Here is a 17536-nt window from a genome sequence, read left to right as displayed (position 1 = left end):
TCATACAGGAGATTTTCTTGCAGGCCAAATTACGGATATTATCAAAAAAATTGGCCCTGAAAAAGTTTCTGCATTAGTTACTGATAATGCCGCGAATTGCGTTAAAGCAAGGGAAATTGTTACGAACCAATTTCCAAACATTATTGATCTTCGGTGCATTGCTCATTTCGTCAATTTAGTAACCAAACAGATTATGGGTATGTTTCAAATTCTATAAAATAATTATGAATTATTGTTAAAAATTCATCTTTTTAACCTTTTTTTTTAATTTTAGAACATGATTTGGCTAAAATAACGATCAGTGGCTGTAATCAGATTACATCATTCTTTAAACGTTCTCATATAGTAGGAAAATTGTTGACCGATGCTACTACTACATTACAAATCGTAGGAGGAGGGCTTAAAACATACTGTGAAACAAGATGGACTTCCATGTATGAAGCTGTAAGTTCCGTATCTCGTTTACGAATGGCACTAGAACATGTGAGTTTATTTCAATATCTATAAATTCTTATTTTGTTATTGTAATATTACTGATTATTAATAATATTTTGTAAAATATTTATAGGTTTTGAAGAATAATCCTAATGAAATCACAAATAAAAGTGTTAGACGAAATATTCGAAGCTCGGAATTTTTCTCAAACGTTGATAAATTAACCAAAGTTCTAAAGCCGATTAAAACTGCAATTACCTTACTTGAAAGTGCTAATGCAAACCTTGCTGATTGCTTTCTTCAATTGATTTTAATAGCAAATACTATTAAAAAATTACCTTCTCGAGGAATGGTAGAATTTCATCAACATTGTATCGAATCATTTAACAAATATTGGGACAAGTTTGATCCAAAAATCTATATTTTGGCATATTTTTTACATCCTGCCTATCGCGGTTAGTAAAATCCTAATTTTTTAATGAAATTATTTATTAAAAGAAAATAAATTGATTTTTTTATAAATATTTAATAGCACGTGGGTTAAAAGCAGTATATTGGAAAACTATCACTACTACCGCGGCTCAGATTTGGCAAAATAATGGTGGTGACAGGAGGTCATGTAATCGTCTTTTGGCACAAATGCGTAATTATGAATTGCGAAAGAGTCCATATAATCAAGAGTTTGATAGCCATCTTGAAACACCAATGAGTTGGTGGCTTACAATCAAAGACAAGTATGATTATCTTCCTGCATTGGCTATAATGGTGTTTTCTATCACTCCACATAGTGCAGGATGCGAAAGAATTTTTTCCACTCTTGGCTGGTTATATGGTACACGACGGCAACGATTAGGACTTTTAAAGGTTGAGGCTATGGCAAAAATTCGGTCGTTTTATGTATCTAATATTAAAAATGAGCTTGCTTATGTTAGTCAACAATATACAGAGGATGAAGTGCATGAAATGATTAATGATTCAACATTTTTACAATTTGAAGAGGAGGAAGATGAAATTGATAATAGAAGAAATATTCCTATTTCAGAAATTCCTAATCATGAAGTACGGGTTTTGATTATTGAAGAAATGTTTAATTTAAAAAATGCAGTAAAATGTTTGAATAATGATGGTGAAAATTCGGATGACAGTGATATTAATGATGATGTTAATGAAACTGATGGTGAAGATGAACTAGACGATAGTGATGAAAATGTAGAAATGGAAAGTAATTATGATGTTGAAGAATTAATTCAACAATATTCAATTGATAATGAATTAGAAGGAGACACTTTATAATCAATTTTATATTAGAAATCGTATTTTTTTCACATGCTTATAACTTTTTTGATAATAATATGTTGAAAATTGTGTTACATTTTCTTTGAAATTTATTAAAATTATACATATACTAAACGTAAAATAAAATAATTATATTATAATTGGCTAGTTTACTAAACCTTAAATACTATGTTGTACTATAAATATATTTCGTCATTTCGGATATACATTTAAGTTTCGGAATAAGTTTAGGTTTCGGAATTAATTTATCCTTCAAAAAAAAAAGACGAAATATTTCGGATTGAATAAAATAGTTTCGCCCGGTATCACTAATGACAGATCCATTGTCACATCAGATTTTTAAAGATCTCAAGCCACCTGAAATACACAAAACAGGATATGAAAAATTACTTGCATGTTATGAAAATGGCTTGGAATGAATGCAGATAATTTACAAACAAGATGTGATAAAAAGTGAACCTCGAAACGCACAGGGAAGACGCGCATTAGAAGTTCGCCGAACAAAGTACAAAGACTATGCTGAAATAAAGAGAAATGAAAGGGAAGCAAAGAGAATTGAAAGGGAGACACGAAGGCGTGATAAAATACCTCTAAATAATGATCAACCGGAGGTATGCTGTATGCGCAAAATTTTGTGTGGACTTAAATCATGCCTAATTCTTCTACACATCTGCCACTTTAACTACATGTTGATAACAATAATAACCAGACTTCCAAAAGACGAAGAAAAGTACTTGCGCATGAAGAGCAAATACTGGAACGTCTGTTGGCTTATGAAAAGATTCCAAGCCATATATATGATGAGACAATTACTTGGAGCTGAATGGGATAAGAAAAGGGTATATGGTTGGTAGAATTATCGTATTAATAAATAATAATTAAATCAAATAAATTCTTGTATTATTATTCTATAATATTTACAAAGTTAAATAAACAAGTTATTCTTGATTTAATTTATGTTTTACCTTGTTATCATATATACAAAAACGAAATTTTGCAGTTTTTACAAAATCGGCAGTCAAAACATCAACTTTTTTTTACGTAAAACGAAAAATAGCTACGAAATACATATATCTGGGTGGTATTTACGAGCTTTCAAGTACGTTTAAAAATTCAATCATCGACATGTAGGTAAAAAAGTGTGTAAAGTTTAAATAATAATATTTTTATTTTATATATTAAAATAACAAAAAAAATTATAAAAACGTGTCGAAAAGCATATAAAGAATAAACGGTAAATTTTTTTTTTTATTATTATATATATATAGCTTAATTTACTTAAAGATTGATTGGCATGATAGGTTACACAAACTTTATTTATTAATGATCGTCAACTCATGTGACATTTCCGATGACTGATATGTACAATTTCAAAAAAAAATACCCCACTCTTCTAAATTTTATAAATTAAATTTATTTGATAATCATTTAAAAGAGCATCTCTCCAAAAAAAACAAATCAATAAATTTTATGTTTTTGCGATTAATTTGTATATAAAATTTTATTAATTTGAGTTTTTCTCATTTGGCTGATAACTGTTAAACAATAAAGAATTTTTATACATGAAACACAAAAAATTATTTATTTTGAATTTGATCACAATTTTGTTAAAATTCATAGTTACAATTGAATGTGTAAAATTGTTCTATTTTTTATTGGTTAGACTGGAGTTCATTGTCTGATCAGTCACACCAACTAATAAATTCGTGATCAAAAAATGCTGATCAAACAACTCTGACTAATATATAATGAGTTGGAATTTTATTTCACTCAGGAGTGTATCATTAGATTTTTTATAATGTGTATGCATGCTTATGTTTTTGAAATTATATAAATTTTTCATCGTACAAAGAAAAACTTTAATATTTATTGTTTTCATGTAGGATACGACTGACATAATTATTACTACTAAGTATGCGAAGGTTTTGGCAGCTCCTGCGAATCCTACTTTAATGACTTGTACGAAAAATTGCTTGGTTTAGTATAATTAGTAAATATCGAAATCATGCAGTTTCTATCCATAATAATAACAAGGAAAAAAACTCATGTTTACGCGTATTTATTTTATTTCCATATAAAGTGATATAATTATAAATATTCGAAAGTTTCTGCGGTTACTGCTTTAATGACTGGTACGAAAAAATTGCCTGGTTTGGTAAGTAATCGAAATTCGAAATTATCCTTATATTTACATGCGTGTTTTTATTTTCTCAACTGACGTAATTATTACTAAGAAAGTTTCTGCGGTTCTGCTTTAATGATAGTACGAAAAATTATCTGGTTTAGAATAATGAGTAAGTAATTGAAATTATGCGAATTTATCCTTATATTCATGTGCATTTGTTTTTATTTCCTCAACTGACATAATTATTACTAAGAAAGTTTCTTTGCTTGGTTTAGAATAATGAGTAATTATGCGAATTGTACGAAAAAATTTCCTGGTTTAGAATAATGAGTAATTATGCGATTTATCCTTATGTTCATATGCATTTGTTTTTATTTCCTCGACTGACATAATTATTACTAAGAAAGTTTCTTTTCCTGGTTTAGAATAATGAGTAATTACGCAAATTTATCCTTATGTTCATGTGTATATGTTTTTGTTTCTTCAACTGACATAATTATTACTAAGAGAGTTTTTGCGGTTCTGCTTAATGACTGGTACGAAAATTTGCATGATGTAATTATTGAGTATTCGAAAGTTTCTATTAATGACTGGTACAAAAAATTGCTTGATTTGGGTTTAAAGAGTTTTTTTTTTTTCATAAATAATGGTCAATTTTTTTTCTTCAGAAATATTTTTTTTTTCTTAAATTGTAAGAAATCCCACTTTTTCAAAAGTATCATTATGGAATCAGGAAATAAATTGAGAGAATCCTCTCGTAAGAAAATTGAGGAATTGCTAATCGAAGGGAATCATAAGCGCAGTGATAGAAGCCAAAGCTGAAGCAGAAACAACAGCAGTAAAACCAACATCAACACCAGCGAAACCATCAATGACGAAGTTAACGTTCTTCAAACTAAGAAATGGCTTCCTGCAAATTCAAAAATTGAAGGTATTCGCAAATATTTAAGAAATTAATAAAATTATCTTGTAATTAATATTTATTGTAATTATGGTAGATTGATTAACAAAGATTGAAAATAAAATCGATACTTTAAGTAAAGAAATATACGAGTTTAAATCCGAGTTAAAAAATTTACTTTCTGATAAAATAAATTTGTCATCAAGCGTTAAAGAATCATTCATAGCGGTAGGAATATCTTTGAAATATTTAGTTTTATTATTTATTTACATTCTAATTATTTTGAATTTCGACTAATTTTAGAATGTTGTGAAAAATGTTTTGAAATTATTAATAAAAGTATCAATTTATCCAACAAAAGATGAATGTTATGGAGCGGTTAAAGGATATTTAATACTGAACTATGCGAGTTTTTTCTCTAATTTTACTGAAGACGATTGGATCGCGTATTATAACGAGAATATACATAAACAAGTAAGTCCTTATTCGATAACAAAATGTTTAATAAAATAAAATGAAATATTAAGTATTAACTTTCTTCATAAAGTTAACAAAACAAGTACGGTCCATAAGAGAAACATTGTCCTCGAAATAAATGGAGGCTATTTTTTCTATATTCGGATTCCGTTTACCACCTATAAACACAAATGCCGGGCCGTCTGAAGTAGCAAAATGGAAGAGAAAACCCGAAGTTAAAGATTGTTTTGAAGGTCTGTTCAAAAAAATGAATCCCAAGGACAAAAATTCTTCGATTGTTTTAGCAAGCGTTATTGACAGAGCCCTCCAAAATGACCATTCTAATGCAGAACTTGCATATGTTCTTGCGATCTGCTCAACAATTTTAAACCCAAATTATGCCGAAATAATGTGTAAAAAGAATATCATGAAACAAAAAGTTAAAAAATTTTTAGTAAGTTTGTAATTTTGTAGTAGCATTTAATAAAATATCATTTCATGGCTAATCATATTATTCTTTAAAGAAAAAAATCAACAGTCAAACGGGCATAAATTATTCCGATTTTGAAGATAATAGCTATGAGGAAGAAGAAAGTGGAAATGAAACTGAAGATGAAGATGATGATGTATAATAAGGTGAATTTTATTGTATGCATAAGATATTTTTTTTTTTATTGGTGTGGCAGGACTGGTGAATTTTATGTTTTTGCGATTAATTTGTATATAAAATTTATTAATTTGAGTTTTTCTCATTTGGCTGATAACTGTTAAACAAATAAAAGAATTTTTATCCATGAAACACAAAATTATTTTGAATTTGATCGCACAAAATTTGCCAATTTTGTTAAAATTCATTTTTTTTTTCTCTTTCGCAATATTTGGAAAGTTAAATTTATTTCTATCAAGTCTGATTCCGAGTGCTGATCATAAGAAATTATAAATTTGTGAAAAGTGTTACAAATTAACCTCTAGTTATTTGTTATATTATTTATATAGTATATATTATCAACACGTCATGCATATTTCTCTTAATTTTATATTTATCATGCAAGAATTTTTTTTTAATAGATCAAAATCTGATTTCAATTTGATTTAGTCAAGGTCAGAATTCTTTAGGACTCTACCAAAATCATATAATTCAACTCACAGATTACGAATTAATTTTATAAATCTAGTAAATTTGATAAATTAACCTATTATGGCATATACATATGTTCATGTAATCATCTAAAAATAGCTAAACACGAATTAAATAAACAAACTTAATATTCTCTATACGCTCTATTTTGCAAGGACCGCTCATTGTACATTTGCGTAGCAGAAGACTAGCAGAAGTATGGAAAGTATTTATATATATTTATAGGCTTTATGAATATTTTATAATATTAATAAATTATACATGAAAAAGCTTTGTAACAGTTGCTGGAAAAATGAACGCGTACTTTCAATATAGTAGAAGTATGGAAGTTATTTATATTTCATAATTTCATTAATATTCGTAGGTTTACGACTATTTCATAATATTAATAATTGTTCATAGAAAGTTTTGCATACAATATAATGGTAAAGGTATGGAAAGTATTTATACTCCATAATTTAACTATTTTATACAATATTAATAATTATAACTGTTGGTCTAACTTTTGAACTTATAAAGTAAAAATAAAATTAACGCAATCTATTCCATTGAAACATCCACAAATATAAAATTGCTAAGCTATGTATCATTTCAGATCCAATAGCCATTAGTTTGCAACGTAGTGGGATGTTTGACAAGTAATTTCTTTGTAAGGATAACATCAGGAGAATAAATAGTGCAATTATATGCGTAGATTTGCAAACATCACTGGTCGAAATAGTCCATTTCGGCAAAATTTTAAATTGCCGAATGTTGGACAAAATTTGGTCTGATTTTAGCCGATCAGTATCAAAAAAATCGGCAACTAATTTTATAGGTGATTTGCACTGTAACGCCTGCCACTTGTCAACAAATCGGTCAGTAAAATTGGTAACAAATTGGCAAAATCAAATTGACGATTGGTAATATAAATCAACCTAATTATTACCGATTTTGTGATTTTGTATATTTAGTTAATTTTAATTTGTAATAATAATTTAATAATTTATTAATTAATTGCCGATCCGCATGTAATCAATAGAATTTATATAGTAAAATGTGGCGTTATGTTAATTAATAAAAAAAATGCCGTTTGAAATCTCTGTTTTCCCAAGAAACAACAACATCAAATATATACATAACTCCCAAAAAACTTGTTGCAACTGGCGCTATTATATCAGAACTTTATTATTATGTCCATATTTATATGACTTGTTTATTATTTTTTAAGAAAAAAATTCAAGATAACTATTCCTATTTTAAAATTATGCTAAAACTTAATAAAAGTCCTTTTATTATTCATATATTTCATTATATTCATATTTTTTACAAACTGGACATATTTGTGAAAGAAAAAGAGATATAAAAGTGCATAGTGTTATTAAAAATGTAATAGTTGACAGAAATAATAATCAAAAAAAGTTTTATAAGCGTCAAAGAAAAGTTAAAGAGTTTATACCATAGAAGTAAAATAGTAGTAAATACTATGAAATCTCTATTTCCTACATATAAAACTTTATAAACTGCAAAGAAAAAAAACTTTTTATAAAAAATTTTTTTTTTCTAAGATCTTAAACGTATATTGCAGGTGTTAAATTACGCAATTGTATAACAATATGGTTGAATTTTATTTGATATAAAAACATGATCGACATGGCTTATATATAAATGTTGCGCTGCATTTTATTATATAAATTCTATCGATCACATGCAGATCAGCAATTGAATTCTATTAATTTGCTTTACATATTAAAATTACATATTAAATATCTAATCTACTATCGTCCACCATTCACTACACGCACCCACCACATTAACCACTATCCACCACCATCCTATCTTACTGACCCAATAAACATAAAGATCCGGAAAACCTACAAAACAAAAAAAATAAAAAACGGTTAGTAAACCATTCTTTAAAAAAAAATTAGTTTCGAAAATAAACTTATCACCTATTCAACGAAAATCCAAAGAAAACCTAAAATAAAAAATAAAGAAACGGTTAGTATACCGATTCTTTAATAAAAAAATGAAAGTTTTGAAAATTTTTCGAAACTTTACCTGGAATATTGGTATCCACTCCAGAACTGATTTCCTATAAAAAAAATTAATAAAAAAACGTTTTTTAGTATAAAAACGTTTTTTTTTAAAGGAAGTTTCGAAAATTTTTCAAAACTTTGCCTGGAATATCGGTATCCATACCAGAACTGAATTCCTACAAAAAAGATAAAAAAAACGTTTTTTATATTAAAAAACGTTTTTTAAGTAAGTTTTAAAAATTTTTTTTCAAAACTTTACCTGGGAAACGGTATCCACGTTGGAGCCGATTTCCTATATATAAATAAAAAAAACGTTTTTTTTATTAAAAAAGAAGTTTCAAAACATTTGTTTTGAAACTTACCTTGGAATATCGGTGTTCACGTTGAAGACGATTTCCTAAATAAAAAATAAAAAAAAACATTTTTTTTATTAAAAAACATTTTTAAAAAAGTTTCAAAACATTTGTTTCGAAACTTACTTTGGAATATCGGCATCCACGTTGGAACTGATTTCCTAAATAAAAAATAAAAAAAAAAACGTTTTTTTTATTAAAAAACGTTTTCAAAGAATGTTTCGAAAATCATTCAAAACTTTACCTGGAAAACGGTATTCACAATGGAACCAATTTCCTATAAAAAAAAATAAAAAAAATCATTTTTTAGCTAAAAACGTTTTTTTTTAAAGTAAGTTTCGAAAATCATTCGGAATTTTACCTGGGAAATGGTATCCATGCCGGAATCGATTCCTTACAAAAACAATAAAAAAAAATGTTATAAATTAACGTTTTTTTTATTAAAGTTTCAAAATTTTTTGAAACTTTACCTGGAATATTGGTATCCACGCCGGAACTGATTTCCTATAGAAAAAAAATAAAAAAAAATCATTTTTTAGTTAAAAATGTTTTTTTTAAAGTAAGTTTTGAAAATTTATCAAAACTTTACCTGGAAAACAGTATCCAACTTCAGAACCGATTCCCTACAAAAGAAAATAAAAAAAACGTTAATATAACGTTTTTTTTAATAGTTTCGAATTTTTTTTTGAAACTAACCTATGGTATTCGGTATCTACGCTGGAACCGATATCCCTACAAAAAAATAAAAAAAACGTTAGTGTTTAACATTTTTTATATTAAAGTTTCAAAATTTTTTGTAACTTAACTTTGGGATTCGGTATCCACGCCGAAACCGATTTCCTATATAAAAAATAATAAAAAAAACCATTTTTTATTATTAAAAAAATGTATTTTTTAAAGATTGTTTTGAAAATCTTTCAAAACTTTACCTAGGAAAACGGTATCTATGCCGGAACCAATTTCCTGCAAAAAATATAAAAAAAAACATTTTTTAACGTTAAAAAATGTTTTTTTAAAGAAAGTTTTTGATTTAATAAAAATAACCGAATTTAATGTGTATGTTTACATGAAGAACTAAGGTGTAAGAAAGGGAAGGTAAAAGGATGAAAGAGAGAGAGAAAAAGATGCGAAAAGTTTAAAAAAGTTTAAAAAAGTTTGTTTAAAAAAGACCTGTAAAATGTCGATCTGGATCATCTGATGATTTCAGTCTGATTTGCCGAATTATTACCAACTAGTTATTCATTTGGCAAATTTGGCAAAATTGTGCTGATTTATATGACCAACTGGCATAATTTTACTGAATGATCTTAAAGGAACAATTTTACATATAACAATCGGTATAAGTTGATTTTTCACCAAAAGACTGAACAAGCTTTCGTTTAACAATCAGTATCAGTTGATTTGTGATTGATTTTATTGATTTTTGCCATTGGTCAAAAAATGTGACGAATCACATAACCAATCGGCAAAAATCATGCCGAAAGTTCTTAATGGTCAAAAGTTTTGATTTTGACCAGTGCATGTGAAATACCTGGAAATCTACACTTAAAAAAGAGTGTAAATACTCAATTATGTGTAATTTACACCTTAAAACATAGTTTCAGTAATCTTCATCTTAAAAGTTTATGTAAAATCACATAAATAGGTATTTTCAGTATTTTGTAATTTTAAAAAAAAGCATGAATACACAATTTCATGTAGTTTACACATGAAATTATAGTTTCAGTAATTTTCGTGAAATCATATAAATGGGTATTTTAAGTAATTTACACTTTAAAAAATTGTGTAAATACACAATTTTAAGTAATTTACATATAAATATATTGGTCAAAATACTCTTAGGCCAAAGAAATAAAATTATTCGTTTCTCATGAAAAAAAATTGCTAAATTTGACCCGGCCGCCCGGAAAAAAAATTTAGCTGATTCCTAGATGATGATTGGTTGATTTAATAAATTTTTTGCCCGGGTCACCGGGTGGAAAAAAAATTATTTTTTTATGATTATGATTGGTCAAAACCAAAATCACATGACCAAATAAAATAAATTTTTTTATTTTTTCGTAACATTTACATGACCCGCCCGGTCATGAGAAACGAATAAATTTATTTACTTGGCCTTAGTATTTTGTACTTTAAAAAATTATATGTATTTTATATAAATAGAAAATTTCGGCAATTTACACCTTAAAAAATTGTGTAAATACACAATTTTATGTAATTTAAACCTAATTTTTATGAATAAATATAGAATATAATATGTAAAGTTAAAAAAAAAGTTAAATAGTATAGTGGTTAGGTCGTGAGCTATGATATACTAGTGATAAGGTTTTCGGTTCGGTTCTTAAGGTATGTAAAATAAATTGAAATTAATTTTGTTAAAAAATTTTTTGTTATTAAAAAAATGCGAGAATTTTCATTATTAAATAATATTCACAAATTTGCAGCTTCGTATATACCCGTCATAGGTGTGATTCTATATGTGTATAGTTTCGTAAATTTACACCCTATTTAAACTCCTGATGAAAGAACCTAGGAAAATGATGAAATGGTATTCTTCTCATGATTCTACAAATAACATTTCTTCCACAGAGCAAGTGAGTTCTTTACAATATGTAGATCCCAACGGTCAAACCCGTTCATGTATCCAAAATTCGTTGTCAATTAAACCCTCCTTACCTATTCTCTTTCAAAAATAATTTATGTAACGCTCTATGAGATTGTAGTAGCACAGCAGTTATAATGAAAAATTTTATTGCTTTTCGGCTTGAAATAATTTGTAATCAGGACATTTTTTCTGTGGAATGCAAATATTATATATGCTGTAATTGACGTTACACGAATTATTTCATTGCACGTTTGTGATAATCTTGTGGTCACTTGCGTAGCATATCATTACTAAACGGGTGATAATAAAAACCAATCGCAGCTTTTTCGGTTGGTTTGCTACAAATCGTCTGTAAGGTGCCACGTATCACAACTAATTGCGGATAATTTTTCCGTTGTGGCGTTGCTTAGGAAACAATAACCGGATTAATGTAATTTGTTATTGGACAATCAAACAGCTATCGTTTTATTATATTGATCACGTTCTTACAACAATAGTACAACTTGTTTCATTGGAAAATTCCCTGGATGATAAATTTTTATTTTTTTCTTTGTTTTTAACCACTAACATTTGTTTTATATTCATTGTCCATAATGTTACCCGTTCTTTAAATGTCTTAGTAATCTCAATTTGCCGCAATTCTGTCGCACTAAATTAAAATCAGTATCACTGAATTATTTAACTCTGAAAATAATGACCATGAGAACGAAAATAATGATCATGAGTATCTCTACAGATAGGGCGATGAACAACGCTAGAAGAATTACCCGTGCAGAGCGTAGAAACTAACTTGTGCAGCTGTTTTTATCCAAGACCTGAATACTGAACAAGGTGAAGACGTCATCCCGGCATCTATATTTTTTTACTCCTATCCTCTTCATTTTACATTACAATTTAAAGAACTATTATTGTATATATTTTCTGTTTTAGATATCGTATTCGTATTATTTATGTCCGATATTTTTTTCCCTCCATACCTTAAGATTACCCAATAGTACGCTCCGACCGCTCCGTCGCTCCGTATATTTTTCCGTTATTGGCTCCTGTCAACTACAATATTATGCAGCATGATTATTATGCACCACATATAGTGAAAACTACTGTTATCCTTGTCTTCCGTATTCGGTTTTTGTCGTTGGCACTTCACACGAACATTTAATATTTCACTAGTCTTGTTATATTTTGTCTATGGGAACGAAAAAAATATACAATATTGCGAAGTTTATTCAATAATGGAATTCCAATATACGATGCCTATCCTAATTGAGTAATCTATTATATCATCATGCCCTGTGGCTTATATGATCTGCACTACTATTTCTTATTTGTGATGGCCTTAGAACATGAGCAACCGTGACCCGAAGGTCACAGTCGTTGTTGAGAAATTTTGTGCTGCGGATAATATTACATGATCAATATTGTACTACGTGAGCATGCTCGCTGATGATAAATAAAATCTAGAATTGGAACCGATCACCTGTGACTCTTTACGATATCATACGAATCACTTACTAAAAAATTCAACGTTATAATATTATACTTGGGATCTGAAGAAACGAACATGTATGTAAATTTTACTTCGCCCACTGCTTCGCCTAGAATATATATTAGGTGACAAATATGATATTACGATTGGTCTATTGCTTGAGATGAAGAAAGTGACACGTTCCGCAAAAAAAAATTACGAATTGAAAGTTCTCGATATTCTTAGTAAGAAATAGGCATTTGGGTGCTCTTTGGAGGAACTACAAGGGATACGCTCTCTCATATAGTCATTTATTAACTGCATGTACATTTATCATTGTAATAAAGATTGATTTTTGACACGAGTTATGTTCCATACTACGGACTTATTTTTTTCGATAACGATAAGTATGTACATGTTTGTTCGAATATGCAAAGTTAATATTTATTTTTCTCTATTTTCGGATTTAATAATTATGAGTGATACTATCTCTTACATCAGTAACGGAAATTCATTGGTTAGTTGCAGGTGTGTGGAACTTTTATCAAAAAATACCAGTAAGAGGACATATTGGAATCTTCGGAGTTTCAGTGTAACCTCTAGAATAATTTCCAAGTTAGATCAAATGCAAAGTGTATGAAAATACCAAAAAGAAGCGTTATTGAAAGAACAATTCCCATGGCTTCCGGCAACACATGTCATAGATACATGACCACGACATCTTTCATCGTCATAGTGGCACAACTTCATTTTTTCAAAGCCTACTAAGCCATTAATGACGTGTCATTATTTTCGTAGCTTCAGTTAAGCGTCGATAATCCCTTTTAGACGAGAGAATTGTTTTTCTAAGCACTCAGCCTTCCTCGCCAAGCATTAAGCCTCTATACCGATTTTATGTATAAATACCTTGACTCTGCACAATTTGAAAAATAGAAAAAATTTTCAACTCTGCAAAAAAAAGTAAAAATAGAAACAAAATGAAATTCAACCTTTTTTTGCTCCTTATAGCCACCCTTCTCGTTGTCGGGTCGTCTCAGCAGAATGTTTATAATATTCAAGACTTTACCACCAAAAAATATTGGGCAATAAATAAAACTTCTAAAACTCCTCAAGTTGGTCTAGTAACAAACAAAGGTCAAGCTGAAACGTGGAAAATAACTACTGCTGCAGATGGCAAATCTTACATTAGTCCCAATAGCGATATTAAGTTATTAGTCACATACAAGAAGGACGGAGAACCTCTTGCTCTTGAAAGTACTACAGGTAAAGCATCGGAATGGAAACTTGTAAATACACATACTTCCGATTTGGTAGCCATTCAATCTTTTGCAAATCCAAATGATTATGCAAATGTCGGAGGATTTTTTGGTAATTCGGTTGTTTCTAGTGCTAATAATCAAGACACGCATTGGAAATTAGAACAAATTCACTTAAAACGTGTAACTAAATAAATATGTATATTTTTTTTTGTATCTGAAATATACTGTATATATAAATTTTTTTGTATCTACTTAGTTAAAACTAGAGTTAGACAATTACTAGAAATAAAGCAAGGACATTTTGCTTAAAAATATGGCTCCTTTTCAATAATTTTTTAATATGAGAGGTTTTGTCAGAATGCGCAATTGACATAATTTCTTCAATTTCGTAAAAATAAAATTCTATCATTTGTGGCAAAAAAACTTATAAATTTTTAGTGTGGTACTATTACATGCATTGATTTTACCAAGATAATTAGTCCGAAGTGAAATGAAGGACTTTAATTGTTTCGACAGGTGATAAAAAAGTTACATAATAAACGACTTAAATGATGCGAAAACTCAGTTAAATAAGCTTGATGAGAGTTTCGCCCACTTCTGTTTTCTTTTTGTAAAGTATGCTCTATCATTTACTATCGTTGCAATGAAAATTATTTTTGTATAAAACGTTGATGTTAATAGTTTTTCAAACCAAAACGTAATCAGTTTGAGTTAAATAAGGAACAACTGTGTTTCACAGAAGTGAATTATTTTCCGGTTTAAAGAGGCAGTATCATTGTGTGGATTAACCCGTCCCGATAGATAAAATGCGGGATCATATGAAATAAGTGTTTGTGTAAAAATTTGATATAAAAAAAAGTAACAATACTCTATTTGAATAAAACTCTCTAAACAAAAGTAATATATGAATAAATCTAAAGTTACGTTCTAGTTAATTCATACTTGTTTATGTCGCATCCTTTTTCGCAGTTCGACAAGTCAGAATCTTCACTTTCTATTTTTTCGTTTATATCTCTTTCATTAGAATAAAAAACGGAAGATACATTATTATCTACAGAATCAATTAAGTTCTGGTCTTGTTCAGCACCTGAATTTACTTGGCGAATATCTAGCCGTTTATCTGGTTCGTGTTCCCAACATTCTATTCAAAAGGATCACAATTAGTTTACGATAAAAACCATATCAACTCCATAGGAATTATTTCATACTTACTTCTATAAAGCTCAATAAATTTAACATTCGTGTTTGGTATAGGTATTTCTCTTAACCCGTTAAGAATGCTAAACATAAGAGAAATGCGATCCTCTTTTTCATAATTAAAAGGTGATGAACGACTTGTTAATTCCCAGAATAATACTCCTAAACTATAAATATCGCAATTCTCGTTTATCATATATAGAGTTTCTTGATTAAACATTTTAGGTTCAACATAGGGTATTACACCCCATACTTCAGCATTATAATAATCCGATCCTTACATCCGAATCCGCCACTTTTATCATATGTTGATGTATTAAGATATGATTTGGATGATGTTAATCATATATTATAATGAACTAGTTCAACTAAATGAAAAATAATCGATATTAATATATTTACAAGATCACCGTGTATGATTCCCGTATCATCATGTAACCATAAAATCGAACTTGCAATCTCCTTGGCAAATTTTAATTCGTTCCATTTAAAAAGTTATAGTATCGTTCCTTAAAAAATCTCTGTTCTACCTCCGCATACTCAAGAACAAGCGAATGTTTTTTTCTCATCTAAATATCAAAACATATTAACAATTACTCACAATAAAAATCATAGATTAATACATAATTGTTATTTTACCGTCTGATCTCGTAACTCCATAAATGGAATTATATGATTATGACAATATTCGTTTAATAAACCTAGAAAGAAAGTGTACTTTAATATTTATTCTTATAAACGAAAAGTATAATGAGTAACATACCTCTTTATTATTATCGACAAATTTTTAATCGCATAAATTGTTGATGTATTCTTCCATTTGCAGTGTAAACCAAAGCCAATACTCCAATTCATGAATTCAGGAGTTGAAAGTGAAATAAATAAGTTCGGAATTTGGAAATCACGTGATTTCAGCGACCTCAGGTCGCCCAAATTTCTTGGCAAAAATTTTTTATTAATACATACAAAGATAAATACAGTGGAACTGGCCTCTGCCGAAAGTTCGGGACGAAGCTCAGTATACATGTGAAAAAAATACAAAGGTTCGTGCCTTTACTCATAATACATGACGAAATAAGACTATACTACAGTATCTGAGCTGTGCTCACGAAGTGAATTTTCTGCAAGATTATATTACCTTCCCTTCACTTTGTGAATCATACTCCGGCTTCTGTGCCTCCTCCAGCAACCATACAATATGTCCGAGGACCTTTTCCACCTTATCCTGTAAATTCTCATCTTGGTATACGACGATCACTGGTTCTGACAACTTAAATGATGGCTTTCCCTCATTATCTAGCTTACACTCCATAAAGTACCATTTTTCCGCATCCGTCACAATCCCCCATACTTTCTCCAAACCGTAGGAATCTTCTATTTCGTCCACTTTGCGTTTACGACATGTCAAATCTGCACGGTGGCCTGTGCAAATCCCTGCTTAAAGTCATCTTTTTTAACTTCGACTAAACCAACGATCCTATTAGTCGAACGACATTCTATTGCATAATCGAGATTTCCTTGCCCCCGGTATGATTTTGAAATTTTTTTCGTAGACGATACCCCGCTGGCCAGATAACAGTAAGAATAAATGGATTTCGTTGCCTCATATGTCATGTCGAGTGGAGTAGTCTTTTGACGGAGTTTCAGTTCGGACAATAGATGTATAACCACGGCTTGAGACTTTTCGTTATTCAAGTCAGCACTACCGCAAGAAAAAATGGGATATACATCTATACTAGGATTTGGGTCATCGCTAAGACCGTAAAGTTCACAAACTTTCGGGAATGACCAATCTGAAAAGGGTTTCGATGGCGTCTCATTGAATACGGTAAATTTAAGGTTGGTTTTTGATACTAACGACTGCAACATCTCCTGGAATGTGACGTCGTTCCTAGGTAAGTATCTATCCCCATCACACATAAAGTTTAGTACTGCCCCATCATTTTCAAGCGCTGGTAGTTTGTACAATTCACGTATATAATCTTTGAGGCCTTCGAGAGTCGCATGCTCGATATTTGCAGTCCACTTATTTGACTTCCGCTTCGGGCTAACGACGACGTCGAACTCTGTAATGCAACAACAGGGTTAGCAAAATTTTCGAACAGTGGTATTACCTCATAACCTGAAGATTTCAGCGACCTCAGGTCGCCCAAATTTCTTGGCAAATTTCCGTCACTGAAAAATACGTACCATGCACGGACTTATTGAGTAATGCCTGCAACGCAGCGAGTTTCTCTCTTAATTCCAATACCTCGTCCGAAGAAGCAGTTGATAGGGGAGGTTCAACT

General features: G+C 29.5%; 5 protein-coding genes across 5 annotated transcripts; 3 read left to right on the top strand and 2 right to left on the bottom strand.

The window, feature by feature from the left end:
- Window positions 1-4285: 4285 nt before the first annotated feature.
- OCT59_002930 (uncharacterized protein) lies at window positions 4286-5270 on the top strand (the record flags this gene model as incomplete). The annotated part of the gene is made up of 4 exons (XM_066145281.1): window positions 4286-4392; window positions 4655-4787; window positions 4869-4985; window positions 5061-5270. The coding sequence occupies 4 exons, from the start codon at window positions 4286-4288 to the stop codon at window positions 5268-5270; spliced, it is 567 nt and encodes a 188-aa protein (XP_065996016.1).
- An 82-nt stretch (window positions 5271-5352) lies between these two features.
- Window positions 5353-5845, top strand: OCT59_002929 (uncharacterized protein; the record flags this gene model as incomplete). The annotated part of the gene is made up of 2 exons (XM_066145280.1): window positions 5353-5667; window positions 5738-5845. 2 exons carry the CDS (start codon window positions 5353-5355, stop codon window positions 5843-5845), a joined length of 423 nt encoding a protein of 140 aa, XP_065996015.1.
- A 2325-nt stretch (window positions 5846-8170) lies between these two features.
- Window positions 8171-9710, bottom strand: OCT59_002928 (uncharacterized protein; the record flags this gene model as incomplete). The annotated part of the gene is made up of 11 exons (XM_066145279.1): window positions 8171-8204; window positions 8283-8308; window positions 8392-8425; window positions 8629-8661; window positions 8732-8766; window positions 8849-8883; window positions 8967-8999; window positions 9193-9226; window positions 9312-9345; window positions 9419-9454; window positions 9652-9710. The coding sequence occupies 11 exons, from the start codon at window positions 9708-9710 to the stop codon at window positions 8171-8173; spliced, it is 393 nt and encodes a 130-aa protein (XP_065996014.1).
- A 4059-nt stretch (window positions 9711-13769) lies between these two features.
- Window positions 13770-14243, top strand: OCT59_002927 (uncharacterized protein; the record flags this gene model as incomplete). The annotated part of the gene is made up of 1 exon (XM_025328782.1): window positions 13770-14243. One exon carries the CDS (start codon window positions 13770-13772, stop codon window positions 14241-14243), a length of 474 nt encoding a protein of 157 aa, XP_025165164.1.
- Window positions 14244-14971: 728 nt separating this feature from the next.
- Window positions 14972-15468, bottom strand: OCT59_002926 (uncharacterized protein; the record flags this gene model as incomplete). The annotated part of the gene is made up of 2 exons (XM_025329670.1): window positions 14972-15192; window positions 15264-15468. 2 exons carry the CDS (start codon window positions 15466-15468, stop codon window positions 14972-14974), a joined length of 426 nt encoding a protein of 141 aa, XP_025165163.1.
- Window positions 15469-17536: the final 2068 nt, after the last annotated feature.

The sequence above is a fragment of the Rhizophagus irregularis genome, chromosome 11 (genome assembly GCF_026210795.1).
Source record: "Rhizophagus irregularis chromosome 11, complete sequence".
Taxonomy (NCBI): domain Eukaryota; kingdom Fungi; phylum Glomeromycota; class Glomeromycetes; order Glomerales; family Glomeraceae; genus Rhizophagus; species Rhizophagus irregularis.
This window is presented reverse-complemented; position numbering and strand designations above follow the sequence as displayed.